General features: G+C 50.2%; 1 protein-coding gene across 2 annotated transcripts in view; it reads left to right on the top strand.

Annotated features, from left to right (window-relative positions):
• The window catches only part of LOC135913658 (uncharacterized), a 68,022-nt gene that overhangs the window by 16,248 nt on the left and 36,464 nt on the right, over positions 1 to 15,310 (top strand). The window contains exon 5 of one of the 2 annotated variants that reach the window (XM_065446207.2): positions 3,732 to 5,393. The exons of the other annotated variant lie outside the window; for it this stretch is intronic. Within the exon in view, the coding sequence (XP_065302279.2) occupies positions 3,732 to 5,384 (1,653 nt within the window). The 3' untranslated portion in view covers positions 5,385 to 5,393. Of the gene's footprint in view, positions 1 to 3,731; positions 5,394 to 15,310 lie in introns of those variants that run through there. 2 annotated transcript variants of the gene reach the window in all.

Genomic DNA, 15,310 nt, shown 5'->3' on the forward strand with positions numbered 1-15,310 from the left:
CTTCCCTCCTCATTACATGTCCCGCCCATGCCCATTTCTTTCTCTTCATTTCAACTAAGATGTCATCAACCCGCGTTTGTTTCCTCACCCAATCTGCTCTTCTCTTATACCTTAACGTTACACCCACCATTCTTCTTCCCATAGCTCGTTGCATCATCCTCAATTTAAGCGGAACCCTTGTCGTAATCCTCAAGTTTTCTGTCCCATACGTGAGTACTGGTAAGACACAGCTGTTATATACTTTTCTTTTGAGGGATAGTGGCAACCTGCTGTACATGATTTGAGAGTGCCTGCCAAACGCATCTCAGCCCATTCTTATTCTTCTGATTATTTCAGTCTCATGATCCGGACCCATGGACACTACCTGCCCTAAGTAGATGGATAATGTGAGAGAGAATAGTCTAGAGGAATTTGAAATCCCACAAGTAACGCCGGAAGAAGTAAAGAACGCCTTGGGAGCTATGCAAAGGGGGAAGGCAGCTGGGGAGGATAAGGTAACAGCAGATTAATTCGAGGATGGTGTTCACATTGTTCTGGAAAGACTGGCCACCCTATATACACAATGCCTCATGACTTCGAGCGTACCGGAATCTTGGAAGAACGCTAACATAATCCTAATCCATAAGGAAGGGGACGCCGAACACTTGAAAAATTATAGACCGATCAGCTTACTGTCCGTTGCCTACAAACTATTTACTAAGGTAATCGCAAATAGAATTAAGAACACCTTAGATTTCCGTCAACCAAAGGACCAGGTAGGATTCCGTAAAGGCTACTCAACAATAGACCATATTCACACTATCAATCATGAGATAGAGAAATGTGCGGAATATAACCAACCCTTATATATTGCTTTCATTGATTACGAAAAAGCGTTTGGTTCAGTCGAAACCTCAGCAGTCATGGTGGCATTACGGAATCAGGGCGTAGACGAGCCATATCTAAAAATACTGAAATATATCTATAGCGGTTCCACAGCCACCGTAGTCCTCCATAAAGAAAGCAACAAAATCCCAATAAAGAAAGGCGTCAGGCAGGGAGATACGATCTCTCCAATGCAATTCACAGCGTGTTTACAGGAGGTATTCAGAGACCTGGAGTGGGAAGAATTGGGGATAAAAGTTAATGGAGAATACCTTAGAAACTTGCGATTCGCTGATGATATTGCCTTGCTTAGTAACTCAGGAGACCAATTGCAATGCATGCTCACTGACCTTGAGAGGCAAAGCAGAAGGGTGGGTCTAAAATTAATCTGCAGAAAACTCAAGTAATGTTTAACAGTCCCGGAATAGAACGGCAGTTTGCAATAGGTAGCGAGGCACTGGAATCAGGACACATAACCTTAAAGATCCAACGCATACATAAGGCCCTTCTTTTGACTGAATTACGTTTATTGAAGTGAGATAAACCACTGAAGGGAAGTGCTGGTTTCGGATTCTCTGTTCTTGTGAATTTTTGGCCGAGAGGCGCTGTCGTTTGTAATCAAGAGCTGATAAAGAACGTTAGCGAACCTTGAAGTTTTTAAACAGCTTGTTGCAAAGTGCATAAAGATTTCAAAGTGCATAAAGATAAAGCTTGCACATCGCTGTATGTATATTATTTAATTGTGATACACCCGGCAACAGCCATGAATCCTGACGTGTGATCTGATTACAGTAGTACATTGCATGTCCGCAATAAAATACAGCCATGAATTGGGGCTGCCTAAGGATTGTGGTCCGGAGGGTGGGGGGCAGAAGAAAGGGGAGGGGGCGAGAGCACCTCTGCGCCCCACCCCCCGTAACTGACGGTTATGAATGCAACATAAGAACTTAGGAAAAGCTCCTCGTACAAAACCGTGAATTGTTCAGCATGTTAGCTGAGTGAAATATGATGAGACGGAGAAACACAGAATGCGCAGGACACGATCTTGACAAGCTCGAGCTGGAACTTACATCCGTCTCTTACCTCCCAGAGAAATAGTCGCCTCACTGGTCACACAGATATTGATAGGAGGCGCTGGTGTGGTTAGGCAGTGCAAGACACAAGAATGCATCGCTCACGCTTGTTGAACACTCACAGTTCAGCCTCGAGGAATGCTGCACATAGGAGGAGGAGGGAGGAAAGAGATAAGAGAAGGCAGGGAGGTTAACCAGAATAACGTCCGGTTTGCTACCCTACACCGGGGGATGGGAAAGGGGATAACAAAGATAACAGGGAAAGAGAGGAGGGAAAGAAAGAAGGAAATTGCGGTGAGTTCGCTGACGTGTGTGGGCTTACAGAAATTTCATTAATAGTCACAGATGGTCGCACAAGCCCGTCGTCCTTAAGTAGCACAAAAGTGCCTTCACCGCTTTATGGGCCGACGGGCGATGGGGGCGCTGTTCCAACAGCACCTGCACAGAAAGCGGCCGATTGTCCAGTTTTTGAACTAGTAGAAAGGAAATGGGGACAAAAAACAATAGTTGGAATCGATTATAAATGTCGCTTATGTGCATACAATAAAAGTTTACCTTTGGGGGACATTATTCGGTAACACGGTGGCATTACAGTACGTTGGTACATTTTCTAAGTCAGAATTCAGTTTGTTGAAACAAGATGCTATGTCTATGAAAGAAAAGTATAATAATATTATCACCTTGGCGAATGTGTTTTGAAGAAAGAAGAGTCATTCACTTTTCTGATATATATACCACAAACTGAAATGATCCCAGATACAGCCGTGAGGCACTTCAATAATTGTTTGCAGCAGGGAATAAACATTACAAATACGGACAACTTGTTGTTATACAAGTATCTGATTCATAGGAAAACGGCTGGGACACAAGTGGCGATTCTCTATAGTTTAGCGAAATGGGTATTGCGGTTTGTACTATCAAATGTCCGTGACAGATAAATAAAAATGAGCGTGCATCAATTATCATATGTTGATATTTTAATCATTGAGAGTGTCAGCAATGATGGATAAGTAAAATATGTATGCTCTATAATACATACGAGGGCGAATCAGAAAGTATTTGCCCATATTTGCTATTACCCAAAATAATGTACTCACAGGTAATTACAAATGTACATACTATTCTACGTACGTTACACTATTTTTCCACATAGTCCCCACACCGGTTAAGACATTTGCCCCATTGCAGCACTAAATTCGAGATGCCTCTGTGCCACGTTGAAGTCAGTCATCAACGCACGTGACCTCACCGAATGCTCATTGTCCTTCAAGTCTCCGCGGCCTTTTGCGGATTCACACCACCACCGCCTCACACTTATCAAAGCGAGACACATTTCACCATACGTGTGCTGTATTTCCCTGTGGATTTCCATGGGTGTTGATCCCTTGTTCCATAGAAAGCGAATCACTTTTCGTTGCTCGTACACCATGGACGTGTGAGGCACAACCTCCATCTTCGACACCTGACACCAGCGTCGTGCCGCGAAGCTGCCGGCAGAAAAGGCCGGGTGCTCCAAGGAAGGTCCACCGCTGGGAATGGATATGTTGACTTCGAACCCACAGCCGTAATTTGGCTAAAAAAATCGGAGCAAAGACTTTCTGATTCGCCCTCATACATGACAAAGGCACTGGCATGATCACGGGTTATTAAAGTTACAATGGGATTGTTATCCATGTTTCAATAATTTTCGCGATAAAATTGCGAAAGGTAGAGCGCATAAAGATTGGTAGTGGCTATTGTCGCAAATCCATTTTTTTACGCGTCTCAACTCTGCACTCAACCGACTAAACGCAGACGTGCCTGGACATTATCAAAAGGCCGAGGTCGCCCGAGATCAAGGAGGTCCTCGGAAAGGGCAACATCACTTGGCCAAAGCAAAACGACCGTCCGGACTTTCTCGGGGCTCTCTTTTACATGGCGAGACGGGTATTCATACCCGTCGCTTTTGACGTCGCTATCCTAGAGAAGGAAGAAAGAGCGACATCGACATCAAGGACACAAACTCTGTTTTTCGGCCTGCCCACGCGTTTCCTCGGTCACGCGAGGGCGCTGGCAAGGCTTCGACAGTCGGGCAGACTCCTCGATCACCTGCGTCTAACATACGAGACGCTCGACTTAGGCGTCAACGAGACCAGGCTGAAAGAAATCGCCAGACATTTCGGTCACTTGGGCGACTTCTTTGCACGCTACGAGGGGGCGTCTGACTACGTCACTAGGAGCGCCAACGCGTCCTTCTTTCTCCAGTACACGCCCTCGGTGTCGAAGGTTCGGTGGGATGCCCTGACGAAGCGATACTTCAACGTTTCGCTCGTCGACGACCAAGACCATTTCCGAGGCGGCGTGGCCATTCAGGGCGCCGACGTTTTCTCTGCCGTATTCGAGGTACACGCTAAGCATGGTGAGCACGTGACCGACGACGTAGTCGGAGGCCTCTGCGTGCAGGCGCTCGTCGACTACACGAACTTCGACCTTCTGGCAAGCCTGCTCGGAGGAAGTCGAGAGCTCGCCACCGAGTCCGTCTACCACAGGTGCTTCTCGGACGCCTACAGGTTCTACGGCGCTGCTATCGACGCCTACTTCCACCAGCCACTCAGCCGCGAGGTGGTGGACATCCGGCGAGTGGCCACGCTTGTCCACGAGGCCTTCTCCGGCATGCTTCGGCGCAGCGACGGGACTTTCGCCGACGTCTCTGCGGGTGCAGCGACGAATAAGTCGGCACTGTCTGGCAGGCACAGAAACTTCGACTTGGCACTGTCAACCTTGTACAATCTAGACACGAAGACTTTCGCTGACTCGTACGAGCGCTATCCATCGGTGACTGACAGCGCGCTGTACAACTGGATGCGGCACGCGGCTTTCGCCTCTGCCGGCGCTAAGTCACCTACAGGGGTGTCTCTGTGGGACTCCTTGAACGAAGACGTTGGACGTGTCACAGGCAGATTTCGAAACTTCCGCTTGCGCCTGGCACACATGGAAGATCCCTTCTATGCGGCCAACGTAAGCACCGCGGTGCTCATGGCAGGAGTCGGAGCGCGCTTGGCGGCGGCGCTCTTTTACGACCAAGTCGCGGCCAGCAGCCCGGATGACCCTGCGAAGGTCCACACTGAGAACCAGGAGTGCTTATTTCCTGGGACTGGTGGTGGATCGACGGACCTGGAGATTCAGGGTGCCGTGGCCTCCATCGGCATTGCTTGGTCGGCACTGAAAACTGCGGGCGTGGCGAGATCTGCCTCCGGAACGGCCGTCGCCCCTCGGGACACCAGGGCCGGCTTCCTCGCGGATGAACCCCTCTTCTTCTCCTTCTTCTGCTATCTGCTCTGCGGGGAGTCGGACGGCGAACGCCTCTGCAATGTGCCGCTCCGTCACAGCAGTGGCTTTGCGCGCGTGTTTGGGTGCGAGAGAGCGTCGGTGATGAACCCCAATAAAAAATGCCGCATGGGCGTGTAGCGATCCGTGCGCGTTGTCTGTTACTGTGTGCATCATAAGCCCAACCGAGGAGGCACGCTAAGCGTGCCTTTGCCCACCTAAATATGAGCCTAAATTTTTAGCTGCGGAGCAGTGGTTGCGGAACTAATTTTATATTGTGCTATATTATATGTAGCCAGCTAGAAACGCAAGAAGCAGAACGCTGACGAAAATGGCGTTGTCTTGCAGGAATATTCCTCAAGAACGCCTAGCAATATGGCGTTTCCTTGAAGGGTTAGACGTTTCAACACCTTAAGGACAACACTACTTTCGTCGGCGTGCTGTATAGCGTGTTTATATATGAATCTACCACTCGGCCAGACGAGATGAAGCCCAGTTATCGATTTCATACGTTGCCGGGCGTAGTGTTTGGTAACACTCAGTCGAACTCGCTTCGACTGAGTACAATGTACAAAGGGGAATGAGTGAAAGAGAAAAACCATACGACTTCATTGGGTATTCATGTGCGTCCTATAGTTTTGGCTATGTCCTTGTCTCAAGCAGGGCGGCGTGCGTTGGATTCAAATCAGCACCGAGCCTAATTGGTCATCATCGGGACTATCTCGCACGCGAATTTGGCTCCGAATATGCTGGTCTGAGTAGACAGAAGGCTTAGCCATGACTGCTGCAGTTCAAGTCTGCCAATTAAGTAGCATGTGGCAGTTAGCTTTCTAAGGCTAAACATTGCCCTGTGAGACGACGCAGTAGGGTGCATCGGTTTAATGTTGGTCATTAATTTTGAATGTGCGCCCTAGCCCGCGCGCAGTAGCGCTCTTTAAAGCCGTCTCCAGGACCCGAACCTCGGCCTATCCCGTTTTCCCGACAATACGCATTCGCGCTGCTTGACTGGCGCCCTCTGTCCCGCAAGGCAAATTTAGGGGAGGGGGTGCAGTTTCATGATCCGGAAAGAGTATATGGAAGGTCTCTCCTAACGGTAAGTGGCATGATATTATTCGTTTTAGCGACGCATTGTCTAATCTTGTGGGGTGTTGAGGTCTTCCTGCTTGGGTGCTGAGCATTCAGGAGGGAAGTGGTCGACCGCTGCAACGAGGCGGTGTGGGTGTGGTAGAAGATCAGCAGTGAAGGAAGACAAGCATGTTAGAGGAGCATGAATTGAAAGTTTCGACTCTAAACTCCGTTGTACAATCTTATAGCGGACAATTTTGAGGCATAGGTGGTCTGAAATTCAGTTTCATGTTTTCACCAAGCTCCAAATAACGTCCCTACGCAACGCTTTGTGGTCGAGATCGCCAAGAGCTACAGCAGAGGACTGTCGCAGGTCGGGGTAGTGCTCATTGGTTGTTTAATACACTTGGGGGAACGCACTCTTATAGGGTTGGCGATGAGTCGGGTAGTTGGATGGTTCATGAAAATGTTTTAGGGCACTAATTTCAAGTAAAAATATTTTTAGTATATACTGTGAAATTGATCGTTAGATTACAGAGATAGGAAGTAAATTACGAAGTGTTTTCTTGAAGAAATGAGAATACGAAAAAATGAAAGTTAGCAAATTTTCGTTGTTTATCAATGTACTGAGGTTAAAAACGTTCCCGTGCCAAAGACCACGTCTTTTTTTCCTACTTTGATTTACTTTCCTGCAACAAACAAAAAAAAAACGTTTCATTTAAATCTGGCAAGTAGTTTCCTTAAAAGTACATTAAATATATTTAAAAGCAAAAATAGAATTTAAAAAATCTTAGCCGAAAATCGATTGTACCACGATCTTGTGGGAATCGATTGTAAGCGGAACTTTCGTCATTTACATAGTACGTGCAGTTCTATCTAGAAGAGAGAGAAAAAATTAAGGATAGGAAAGGCAGGGAGGTCAACCAGAAGAGCATCCGGTTTGCTACCCTACTGTTCTATCTAGCTCAACACAATGTTACTAATGTAGTAACGTTGGCGCAACATTCCTCGATCAATGCACGTTCTGGTATGGCTTTGTTCACTTCTTTTTCTAGACTCGGCTGCTTCCATTACTAACTTACTGCCTTCTTGGCAGCCGCGCCTTCTTCAGTTTTGCCTCTTTTTGCCTCTTGTGCTTGTATATTTGATTATATTCCTAGTGAGCACAAACTCTTTCTTGGTCATTGACTAAAAAAATTACCGACGATTACGTTACTTCCTAATGCGAAATTTGAGCGCAGCAAATAAGCTGTTTCACCTTTTTGATAGATTGATGCAAAGAAATCGAGCAACACATGTATGCGCTATCACAGAATTTTTTTTTTATTTTTCACACGTATTCCTTTAACAAAGACTCCATTAACAGTTCTTGACAGTCATGAAGGAAGCTTTGTGGTCGGAGAAATAGACTGATATATGTTCGACTTGGTACACCAATGTTTGATTCTCAAAGACGAGATCTATACAAGTGCCTCGCGAGGTTGTCACAGCCGTGGGACGCGTTACGAGCGAGAGGAACGGGATGTTCTCCCGCATAAGTGTTAGGAAATTGCTGTTTGTCTTTATGTCAACATTAAAGTCCCCCACTACTAACATCGGTGTGGATCGATGGACGGTTAATGCGAGTTGCAGGAAGTGCACGACGTCTTTCGTGAGTGCGGTAGGGGCGAAGTAGGCAGCTACTACCAGCCTCGCTTACTGCTGGTTTCTCTCGACGGCGGCGATGAGCCTCCGCTTCGGCGGCGCGAACGGCAGGGTCTTCTCGGCGGCGGCGCTTAGCCTCTGCTTCGGCGACGCGTACTCCTGGATCATCTCAACGGCGGCGACGGTAAGCTTCTGCTTCGGCGGCACGCACCTCTGGATTCTGACGGCGACGGCGCTGGGCCTCTGCTCTGGCAGCTCGTTTAGCAGCAGCAGCAGCAGCAGCAGACGGAGGACTTCCATCGGTCGTCTCGCTCATGGCTCAGAAAGAACTGGCAGATAATTTCGCAGTGGCGAACGGCAGCGGCAATTTCGGCTCGGGCGGTGCACATATACAGATCCGCCGCCACCGATCTGGCTCTCTGATTGCCACCGCACAGGGGTTGCATTGGAGGAGGAGCGAAGAAAGGAATTAAGTTCGAGACGGCGCTTTGACAACCGGAGACTCGCAGGAAGAGTGGGGAGGGGGGCGGCGTGTACACCCAGCGGCAAACGACGGGGGCAGAAGCGCGCGCAGCAAGCGGACAACACGATAAAGAGAGGAGGGAAGAGATAGCAGCGACTGACTGATGCCGCTGACGCCGATAGTGAGTCAACCCCAGCTGCGGAGTTGGTTTCAGGGACAACGCCGCCGATGCCGACACAAACAATATCATACCCTCGCTTCCGCAGCGCTAAGAACCAGGTCTAGCCGTGGGAAGGTGGTCACGTATTCGTCGACGTGCCGGGGCCTACGTGAAACAACCGGCGCGTCGGCAACTGAAGAGCACCCTCTCCGCCACCAAGAACAGGGGGGGGGGGACCCTTTCCTCCTCTTTCTGCATGGCGGCGACGGTGTTCTATGCAGTCACGTTATCTTGACTCTCTAGCGGCGTCAGCGGCATCCAGCGGTATCAGTCGGTCGCTGCTAGCGCTGGGGGGATGAAAGGGGGGCGGAGCTGGTTACGAGGCCGACGACAACGCCGACGACGACGCGAAACCCAGGAACGGGCGCCAAAGAGCTGCGCTCTAAAACATTCATATGTTCAGTTCCACTTACCTATAGACCCAAAATGTCTATTCGGGCACATATACCCAGTGGCACATGCCCAGTTACCTGAGTTTTCGAGCACAGCTTTTAGGCGCAGTTCCTGCGTTCAGCGACGGCGTGCCTCTTCCTCCCTCGGTGCGACCGAGCGATCGAAAAGATCGAACGATGAAAAAGTGAACGCGGAGCGTCGCAGCCGATGAAAGTCGGCTGGATCAAAGAGCGCGAGGACGAAAGCGGAGTAGGAGGGCGCAGTGGAAGCATGAGGAGGAAAGCGGAGGAAGCCACCATGACGCACCACCAGATGGCGCTAGCGTCCACGCATCCGCGTCAGCAGCGACATCGACTGTGCGGAGGAAAGAAAAAAAAAGTCGCAGTTTCGCCCGTAAGGCGAAGCATTGATTGCGGTAGCAAATTAGTAAACTGCTATACGAAGTGAAGATAGTCGATGATAGTAGCTTTACCGGCCGTACAGACTTGGAAACATTCGCTTACCAACTGAATCAACAAGCATGGTGTCAGTGCGCACAAGCAAACATGAACACATCATACTCGACGAGCGCGAATACTCGCTGCCGAAACGCTGGTGTGAGCAAGCATGGCAGCAGCAGCGAGCGAAGTGTCCTTCGTGCCGTCTATTGTCTTCAACGCAAAAACGGCTAGAACACAGCGCGTAAAGGTATGAGCTGTCTGTAGATCCTTTCAAGGTACGGTGTACGTGACCGTGCGCGGCCGTGCAAAGTACGCACCTAATTGTTGGCGGAGTCGAAGCCGCCCACACTCCTTCCCTCGCCGTCTACCCGCTATATTTCATATATGGCGCGCGAGATTGAGCCGCGATCGTCAGTTCCTCTTGCGCCCTGTCGCGAAATTCGCAATTGCTACCAAAGCAAAACGCAACCCTCTCCCTCCCTCCCCCCTCCCCCCTGCGGCCTTTCGCGCCACAGAAGACGGCGCGTTTGCTCTTCCCTTTATTCTTCGCGCGCGCCTGATTGAGCGGTGATCGTCGGCTTATCTCGCTTGCTTTCACTCACACATACAGCATACTACGCGTGGCGGCGATGTTATCGCCCTTGGTCCTTATGCGGAACATCACGGCGACGGCAAAATGCGCCCGTTGTCTATATATAATTGATATCGCAATAAAGGAGAACCAGAAAGCTCGCCTTTGCACATATCGTTTACCGTAAGCACTGCCCGGTAAAGATTATGGCTGCATAAGCTGCAGTTGCTGGGAAGCGACAACTGTGTGCCCGCTGTGTATAGAGCGCCGCGCGTCACGGTTCTTCTAGTCAGTGCGGTGATCGGTGCGATGCCTCAATATATAACGATATGAAAACACGTATTGAGGTACGCTCAAATTTTCCATTAGGGAGTATCGTTATCGTCAGTCATATTTTTTTGTCGGGCACGCATACCCAATGGTTCAAGCTGTTGTATTATGGGCAAGACAGTAGCAGCACCAACAGTGGGAAAGTCGAAGGAGGAGGCAAAGAAAGCTTCGCCTTAACTGAACATCGATGATTATGTCAAAATCAGGCATATCTTTTCTTCTCCAATTTGGTTCATACCTCCATGCCATCCATCGATAACGAAACCGTATGGGCACATCAGCAGACACACGATGTGGCAAACTAGCAGTCTGCCACGTTGCCCTATCATACTAAGAAACGATACCTCTTGTTGCGATCACAGTGCCCCATGCAGTTAAACTTCCTTAGACCCTCCCCTATCCTTAGTATACTGACTGCAACTTCTTTGCAATAGTGGCTGATCAAGCGCAGAGCTCAGCGGCGGAAGGTCTAGGAGAAATGAAGTGCACATTTAGATTTATTGGTCATCCTCCTTGAGTCATAGTTGTACATGTCAACCTCGTCATCTGCCAAAAATTACGGGTTAACCCATCTCATAAACAGACAGCTTTAGATTGGGGGACCCAAGCGGCTTGCGTACGCAAGAACTAATGGCCACGGTATTGCAATTGCGCGGACCCCTACGTCTGGTTCTGCGCATGCGCGGTACCGTAGCCACTAGTTATTATGCAAAAAAGGTGAGGCGTGCAGACAGGACACGAGAAGAAAAGTGGACAACGTGGCTCCACTCCTCTTCTCTTGTGTCCTGTAAGCACGCCTCACCTTTTTCTGCATAATGAATCCTTACTAACTAGCTCAGCTTTCTGTCGTTCTAAGCCCCTAGTTCTTGCGTACGCAAGCCGCTTACGTCCCTTAGCCTAAAACTCATGTCTACGTTAGCTGGATTAGTATTGGAGCAAAGTATTGACACACGGTATTGCCAACGCCGCGGCTTGTGTGTAGCCGGGCTCCTTTATTGCGGTTCTGGCGCATGCCAGCGCCATCTAGCGTCAACGCCAAAGACTCTGTGCGTAGCAAGTGTGATTCCGTCTTGCACCGGATAAATTTTATAAAATTTCTCGTAATGGGAAAGCATTATTTGCCCCGCTGAAAATCTGGCGTAGTCAGCGGCGGCGTGACCAACCGATGGTACCAAACATGGCCGGCGATGCAAACAGTAAAAACACGTCAAAAAACTTTCAGGTTCATTAAGCTGCACCTTTTGGCGAATCCCGCTGGCCGATCTGAAGCGGCGCGTTGAATGCACGACAGATCAACACAATCCGGCACGGGGCAACCCAATCCAGATCTAAGCATCGAACCATGCTCTGGCAGGAAGCGCAGCGAAAGTTGGGCGCCCAGCATATACGCCAGCCATATCGCGCTTCCATCATTTGCACCGTAATACCATTTCGTGAAGCACGTACAACTCCTCGTCGTCGCTGCTGCTACTACTTTCCGAGGAACTATTGCTGCTGTCAGAATCGCTCAATGCAAGAATGACTGCCGCACGGTTGAAGGACGCCCATTTCGAGAATGTAGGCACAGGGTCGCTGAACAACGCCTGAAAAAGACCCGAATACAGCCAAGCCACTAGAAGAATCCGGAAGTGATGCCAAAACATTGTCGGAGTTCCGGTGAAACCCTTCTTTGCTCGGAGGATCAACGAGGAACGCTCCGCCGCGGAGCCGGCCGATCCCAATCGACCAGCGGAAAATGCAAACTTGCTCTCGATCAACCACTGAAATTCAGTGTTACGAACGGAACACGATAGCACACAGATATATATCTCACTGTTTCTCATGCCTCCCGGCTAATGCAGCTTATGTAACCGTAATGTTTACCGGAACGCTGGCGGCGAACGCTGTGCGCGAAGGAGAGCTTTCTGGCAAAAATATCGGAAGGTTAAGCCACCGTAAAAAACAGACAAGATAAGGATTGGCACAGGCTCAAAAGCGCGAACTCGTTATCGTCTAAAAACACTGCTGGTTGACTGACGCATCTGTTTCCAACTTTTTTTTAAATATAAAATACGCCTCTGATATTTCTCGGGTTTCCTAATCTTGTCTGGTTTTTACTGCTTGTTAACCTTCCGATGTCAGTGGTGCCTCTGACGCTGTGTTTGCAGCGTTCGTGTCGTCTTCTTGCTGTCCTCTTCCTTCGTCTGTTTTTTTTTGCGTACTTGACTGCCTCGCGCTGCAGAAATTTTACACCAGTAGGGTAGGTAGGGCAGGCAGGGAGGAGGCGCGGGCAGGCCGGCAGGCAGGTGAACGACCAACCGACTCTGAAAAGCGCTAATCACATTAACATTGGCACGTATCCAGATGTAGGTACATGCTGACAATATTGTCTGCAAGGGAACCTACTAAATGGCACCTACTCAGTGATCCAACTGAGCTTGAAAGAAGTTCCATTTGTTGCCAGGCTGGTTTATTCATATTGCTACACGCGTGCGGTATTTGATTATTTGAATGAGGCGCGTGGGCGCCATCACTCGAGAAAAGAGGAGGAACAACGAACTGGGCTCGCGCTGTGAATCTAACCGGTCAGCGCTGCAACCGCTGTTGTAAATACAACCTGTAAATAGTTGCTCGTCTTACTGACTCGTCCTTCGCGTAAGATGGCGGTGGAGGTGGAACGTTCCCCGTCCTCGCCACGGAGCTCCGAAGCGGCCGCACCGTCGTCTTCTCAGCCGTGGCTTCCGATGGAACCATCCCGACACCACCTACACCTGCGGCGCCAACCACTACGTACGTTACGGTTGCTAGTCTCCGTGGTCCTGGAACATTCTGCGCCCAAAATGGCGTTGACGTCGATGACTGGCTCAGCATGTATGAGCGTGTTAGCCAAAGCCATCACTGGGACCCTCCTATCATGCTTGCCAATGTGATCTTTTATCTGGGCGGGACACCGCGTGTCTCGTTTCACACCCGTGAGGTCGAGCTCTCCAGCTGGGATATTTTCAAAGAGAGGCTTCGCGACCTATTTGGCAACCCGTCAGGTCACCAACAGGCTGCACGAAAAGAGCTTACCACCCGTGTCTAGTCGTCGACCGAATAGTATGTCTCCTACATACAGGAAGTGCTCGCGCTTTGCCGTAAAAGTCGACGAGCACATGACCGAGGTTGACAAGGTGAGCCATATCCTAAAAGGCACCGCGGACGACGCCTTCAATTTACTGGTCTATAACAACGTTTCTACCATCGACGCCATCGTCAAAAAATGCCACCGCTTCGAGGTAGCCAAAAGCCGCCGCGTCATCCTAGAGTTTTCCCGGCTCCCAAGCTCCTCTGCCACGTACTCTTGCTCCGCTCTTACCGCCACACGACCATTTCAAGAGAACGTCACACGTATCTTTCGCCATGAGATTGAAGCTGCGAGTCCGGCCCCCCTTCATTCACGACCCCTTCACGGTACCTTTGACCGAGCAGCCCCCTGCTATTTCCGTTATTCAAGCAGTTGTGGTGCATGAAATTGCAAACCTTGGCATCCCTACCACCTGCTATGTCTCCCGACCTGATTCGGCCCCCGTTCCCCTGTGCACATCCTGTAATGACCAGTATTTCGCTCCCAGATCACGCAATCCTACTGAATGGCGAACCCTAGACGAGAAACCGATCTGCTTCCGCTGCCACCACGTCGGCCATGTATCCCGCCACTGCCGCACCACCAGGATGCCGCCGTACTGGAGCTCATTCCCTGCTCCTCGCCCATACGTTGACGCTCGCCGTTATTCACCTTGCCGTCTCTACCCTACTTCTGGCGCTCCTGACAGCCGCTCCTCCGTTCGATCACCATCGCCTCAATGCCGTCGCTGCCCGTCACCCCAATCTCGCCGCATTTCCTCGCCAAACCGACCGACGGAAAACTAGGCCATGCGGCTTTTGGAGGTAGTGCTGCATCACGTTCGTCCTGTCCGAATCCTCCGCTGACCCTCCTCATCAATACGAACCTAATTGAAGTAGACGTAGATGGTGTTCCGTTGACGGCATTAGTTGATACTCGAGCCCAGGTAACCACAATGAGCGCTAACCTATGTCGTCGCCTAAAAAAAGTTCTTACGCCTGCCATCGCTCGAGCCGTACGCGTCGCCAATGGCGCCACTGTTGCCATCAGGGGTATGTGCACTGCTCACATAGGAATCGCAGGCCGCCAAGTTACAGTCCCATTCACCATGCTGACCAGTTGCCCTCATGGCCTAATCTTCGGGCTCGACTTTCTGACGACGCGTTCCGTTCTTGTCGACTGTTCCACCGGTACGATGTGCCTCAAGCTTCCTCTTCTTTCAGGCGTTCGCCTCGAACAACCAACACCTTCTGCACTATAGCGTTTCTTCGCTTACCTCCAAATGCCCTAACCCTCGTCAAATTGGCCTCAACGGCAACCGTACCTGATGGCGACTATGTCGTCGCACCTATTCGTCTTGCGCTCCTGGCGAGCGACATCTCTGTGCCACACTCCGTCGTAACCCTTCCCGCTAATCGGATGTGTCTCCCCGTTATCAATTTTGGTTTGACGAGGCAAGTGTTACCTGAAGGCATAGCGGTGGCCACGCTCCGGTCAGTGGCAGACGACCACGTCACTGTTTTTGCAGCGGACGCATCTCTAGATCCTCCTGATTACCCGCAGGATGCCTTGAACCTCGAAAGCCCATTACTACCCATAGTCGCTCCGGACCTTGCACCTGACCAAGCAGCTGCCCTATATCGCCTTTTGCTTTCCTACCGCGACATATTTGACACTGACAATCGACCACTTGGTCAGACGTTCCTTGTTAAGCACCGGACAAGCACTGGTGATGTTCCCATTCAACGCCAACCGTATCGAGTGTCCACGGCGGAGCAGCAAGTTATTCAGCAGGAGGTAAACAAGAGGCTCGCCAGAGGCATTGTTAAGCCCTCGTTGAGTCCTTGGGCGTCGCC

The sequence above is a fragment of the Dermacentor albipictus genome, unplaced genomic scaffold, assembly GCF_038994185.2.
Source record: "Dermacentor albipictus isolate Rhodes 1998 colony unplaced genomic scaffold, USDA_Dalb.pri_finalv2 scaffold_42, whole genome shotgun sequence".
NCBI classification, from domain to species: Eukaryota; Metazoa; Arthropoda; class Arachnida; order Ixodida; family Ixodidae; genus Dermacentor; species Dermacentor albipictus.